The 4,680-nt window shown below is 29.8% G+C and overlaps 1 protein-coding gene across 1 annotated transcript in view; it reads left to right on the top strand.

The window, feature by feature from the left end:
* LOC106478491 (dnaJ homolog subfamily C member 13-like) overlaps nucleotides 1–4,680 on the top strand; it is a 150,041-nt gene that overhangs the window by 43,925 nt on the left and 101,436 nt on the right. The window contains 1 exon segment of the mRNA XM_013939042.2: nucleotides 1,483–1,578. Within this exon segment, the coding sequence (XP_013794496.1) occupies nucleotides 1,483–1,578 (96 nt within the window).

Raw genomic sequence — 4,680 nt, 5'->3', positions numbered from 1 at the left:
GATTACACAAATGAAATTTGAGATTTTTGAGATGAAGAAAAATGTTTTTAATCTTAACATGAAAATCACTTTGCACACGGACTATTCAAAACAAATACTCAATATATTCATAGACATATGTTTATTTTAGTGTATTAAAAATGCTTCACTAAAAAATATTATCTTTTGTATGTTAAAGACTTATAATGTTAACTGAAAGACTGCCACATTTTGTGAAGATATACACACACACACACTATGTTGAAAGTTAGAAGTATTAAATTTATAAAGACTTTAAAGTAGTACAAATAGGTTGTAGTCGGTCAAATTGATCGAGCCCATGTTGAGAGAGTTAAAGGGAAAGTAAAAGTCTAGCATGTGGCATTCCATAAAATTTTGTTTTTTTTATTGGATATTTCTAAGACATCCAGTCTACAGATGTTTTCATTCACGTACAGTCTTCTTAGTTCAAACTTTCTCTTAATCAAAATATGATGTTTTTTATTTCAGTAATAAAATTTGAAATTTTTAAAACCAAAGCTTTATATTAAATAGGCAGATTCTATTGTGAAAATGGACTTGTTTCTTGTAGTTTACACTGAATAGAAAAATGAAATATTAGTATGGTGTTGCATCTGTGATGTGTGCTTTGCATATTTATGCTATTTTGATTGTCACTGGTGCAAAATAATCATTTACCTGCATACTAGTTTATTAGAAAAAAAAAGTAGGCATTTTATTGTTTTGTGTGCACCCGCCCTTAGAAATGTATCATGAATAACTTCATAACAATAGATCTCGATCATAACTATAAAATTCTGAACAGTTATTAGCTACTTTGGATATGCAAAGGGATTGTGATTGGCTGCATTATGATGTCATTTGGTTTTGCAGAAGATTCCTTTGATATTATGAGATATTGATGATTGGAAATGAGGAAAAAACAAAAGGTATGAATATGTTCAAGAAGCAGTTAATTTTTAAAAAGATTACTACTTTTTTCCATCATAAGGGTGCAAAAATAGAAATAAAGAAAGGAAAAAGGTGCAGAGAAGATGAATGCAATGTAAGTTTATCAGTGAATGCATAGATGTCTCGATGAAAGTGGATTAATCAATCAGAATTAGCTTACATACCACATTTTCATTTTCATTACACACACACAAATGAAACAGATTTTAATGATTCAATTTACTGTTTTTTTCAAATATAAATTACTTTATCATGTTATGCTTTTATGACTCGTGAAGTTGATACCTACTTCACTACATGGATGACCAACTTTCTGGAAGTCAGCAGGGGATTTGGCCCACTTGAGAAAAGTTGTAAAAGCAACACCATTAGTATATGTCACTCGTTAATCTTACATTATTGATTCTGGGCTTCTGGCATAAATATGTCTTTTGTTATGTATAGTGTGAGTATATTTTATTAAATTGAAATATGTTTCAAGAAAGACTTTTTTATTTGAAGTATGTAATTGTTTAATTATTAATTCCTTAGGATTCTGTCAAAAGAATACTTGGTCTAACAGAAAGTTGTCTAATTGAGAGAGATCCACTAACATATTCCATTACTACCCTCAAACCTTTATCAGAGGTGAGAATGTATTTCTTTATTCATACTTTATAATTGTTTGTTACTTAATCCATATTTTATATCATTGATTGTCCACTAGATATTACTTTTTTGTTTTTTAGTAATGTAAAATATTTTAGTTGTAGGTGTATAGAATGTGTTGTACAAATCAGACTGTGATTGACAGCAATTATTATATTCAAAACATAGCATTTAACATTGTTCAATTAAAGAGTATAATTTTATTTGTGAATAATTAATGCAGGTCAAATAATAACAATGAATACGAACATAATATCAATGATATTTTTATTTAACTACATTTGTATTTCCTTTTTTCTTGAACAGTTAACTTACAGTTAAACATTTATAGTTTGATATCAATTTTTTTTTCTTTTAGTATTTGACAAAAGAATATTTTTTACATACAATGGTTTAAATATGCAAGAAAATTTACTCTTTGTATAATATATAATATAAATAGAGCAACATTGTGCAATAAACTTTATTTTAAAATGTAGTCAAAACACTGTTACATTACACAATAAAATTTAAAAATATTAAAAATGACTCTACGTGTTCCGATAGCTTCTGATGATTGTAGGGGAAGCTATCGAAACATGTAGTCATTTGTAATTTTTTTAAATTTTACTGTGCAAAGTTAAGATTGTTTTGCCAATATTTTTAAATTACTCTTAGTATGTTCATGACAAAGAAAACAACCAGACCACTTTTCAGATCTGATACTTATATGCTAATTAAATGTTTATATTAGCAGAAATATTTTATATTGCTGTGATATTCTTAGATTATATGATTTTTACAAACACTATTAGGAAGGCTGTATTTGTATTGGGAGTTAAATCAATCAGGATAATTTCAGAGTAAATATGAATTTAACTAAACTTATTGAATTTTAAACTAAGAAAATAAACAGACTTGCCACATTGTGTAAAATGAAGAATAATCTTTATATATATGTTAAAAGCAAAACAAAAGGTGTGCATACTTGTGTGGGGATACAGGATGTTTGTCTTATACAGGATCATTTAATCAGCAGCATTTATCTTTCAAAATGTTTTCCCCTCAACCAACTCATGTTAGGAACTTGGTAGAATTGTATAAATCTAAATCCCCATACTTAGCAGGAAACTTTGGATTTACATATAATGACTTGTGCTAACCACATGAATGTTCGTTCTCATTTACAGATAAGGCTGTAACCTTTAGATATCATCCACTTGTCCAGTTAAGGACATTTCTGAATTTAACTAAACTTGTTGAATTTTAAACTAAGAAAATAAATAGACTTGACACATTATGTAAAATGAAGAATGACATTTCTGTCATTAACTTTCTTGCACAAATGCAGCTAGAACGAAACTAACTCAGTGGTTTCAACTATTTGTTTATATAAAATTGCACAGAATCAAACTAAACAAAAAATATTTTTAAATCTATACATTGATATAAAAAGGTAGAAAATGCATGGTATGTCTGCATACTACATTGATATTTTTATCAAATATCTTTTTTTATTAAATTTTGGTAACAAATATTAACTTTCAAACTGAAAACTCAGAGTATAGACTACTGTAATATCCATAAAACAACAGTAAATTCAGATTGGCAACAGTATATGAGGAAGCTATATTTTTCACTAGCAGAGTACTCGATGTTACTGGGATGAAAATGACTTTAAATATCCTGAGTTGTTTTGATTAAATCAATCATATTAATCGAGATTTTTTGCAAAAACATTAAATTGGTTTCTTTTTATTTTACATAACTAAATATTTTGATTAAAATCAATAAAAGTAACAATGTACAAAAAAATAAAAATTTGCTAAAGATATTTTAATCAAAGCAAAACTGGGTACATTTCTCCTGCTTCTTGCATGTGCTTTGCATGACATTTCAAGTTTACAAAACAAAATTCCCTACCTTTTGGTGTCCTGATTTCTGTTGTGTGATCAAGTGTCTTTTGCAGCGTCTTCTGACTTTATCATTGTTCCATTTAATGAATAATTGATTTATTTTCTTCTCGTCGCAATACAACGTAAATGAAAATTTGCTGATGTCAAATGTTTTTGTAAAGTCATTGTATGATTGATTCTTGCGACTACACGCAAGCAAAACAAAAGATATAGCTGAAGTGAGCCTATTTAGTTGAGGGAGTGTGCACACATGTTTGTGAGAAAGCACCAGCCTTTTTCAGTTAATGGGAGTAAGAGGGTAAGCATATATGTGTAGAGGAAAGAGCAGAGAGAATGAGCAGAGAAGCAAGTGAAGGCTCCACATAGTTTTTGTGTCATTTTAACACATAATTGATGATGGATAGATTGATTAGGAGAAGTCCTCACCCAGAGAAGAAATGTAAATAATAGCCCATTTGATCACATATTACCCCCCAAAAAATCTGGGCATTTCAAATTGAGAACAATTGATCATCTTGTTTGCCAAAAATTGCTATATTGATCACCTTTACCTCAATTTGCAGACTCAAAACAGCTTCTGAGGCCACAGCCACATAGCCTGTATTACTTCACACACAAAGTTGTATCTGCACCTTGAGTTTGGAGTTTGTACCTATAAAGATGTGACTGTGCATAAGGAACAGACCAAAAGAGAAGAGATTTGCACATATACATATAGATGAGAGCAGCAGCATCTATGGATTCCACATTTTTCATAACAGTATTAAACAGTATTTGAAAAAGCCTTGTATTTATGAGAATAACAGCATTTGAAGAATCTGTTTTTATGAGAGTATCATCATCTTAGAAAGCCATATATTTTGTGAGAGTAATAGCAGCTGTGGAAGCCATACTTTTCATGAGGGTAATAGCATCTGTGGAAGCCATACTTTTCATGAGAGTAATAGCATCTGTGGAAGCCATACTTTTCATGAGGGTAATAGCATCTGTGGAAGCCATACTTTTCATGAGAGTAATAGCATCTGTGGAAGCCATACTTTTCATGAGAGTAATAGCATCTGTGGAAGCCATATTTTTCATGAGAGTAATAGCATCTGTGGAAGCCATACTTTTCATGAGAGTAATAGCATCTGTGGAAGCCATACTTTTCATGAGAGTAATAGCATCTGTGGAAGCCATACTTTTC

This window comes from Limulus polyphemus, unplaced genomic scaffold (assembly GCF_000517525.1).
Source record: "Limulus polyphemus unplaced genomic scaffold, Limulus_polyphemus-2.1.2 Scaffold11, whole genome shotgun sequence".
Taxonomy (NCBI): Eukaryota; Metazoa; Arthropoda; class Merostomata; order Xiphosura; family Limulidae; genus Limulus; species Limulus polyphemus.
This window is presented reverse-complemented; position numbering and strand designations above follow the sequence as displayed.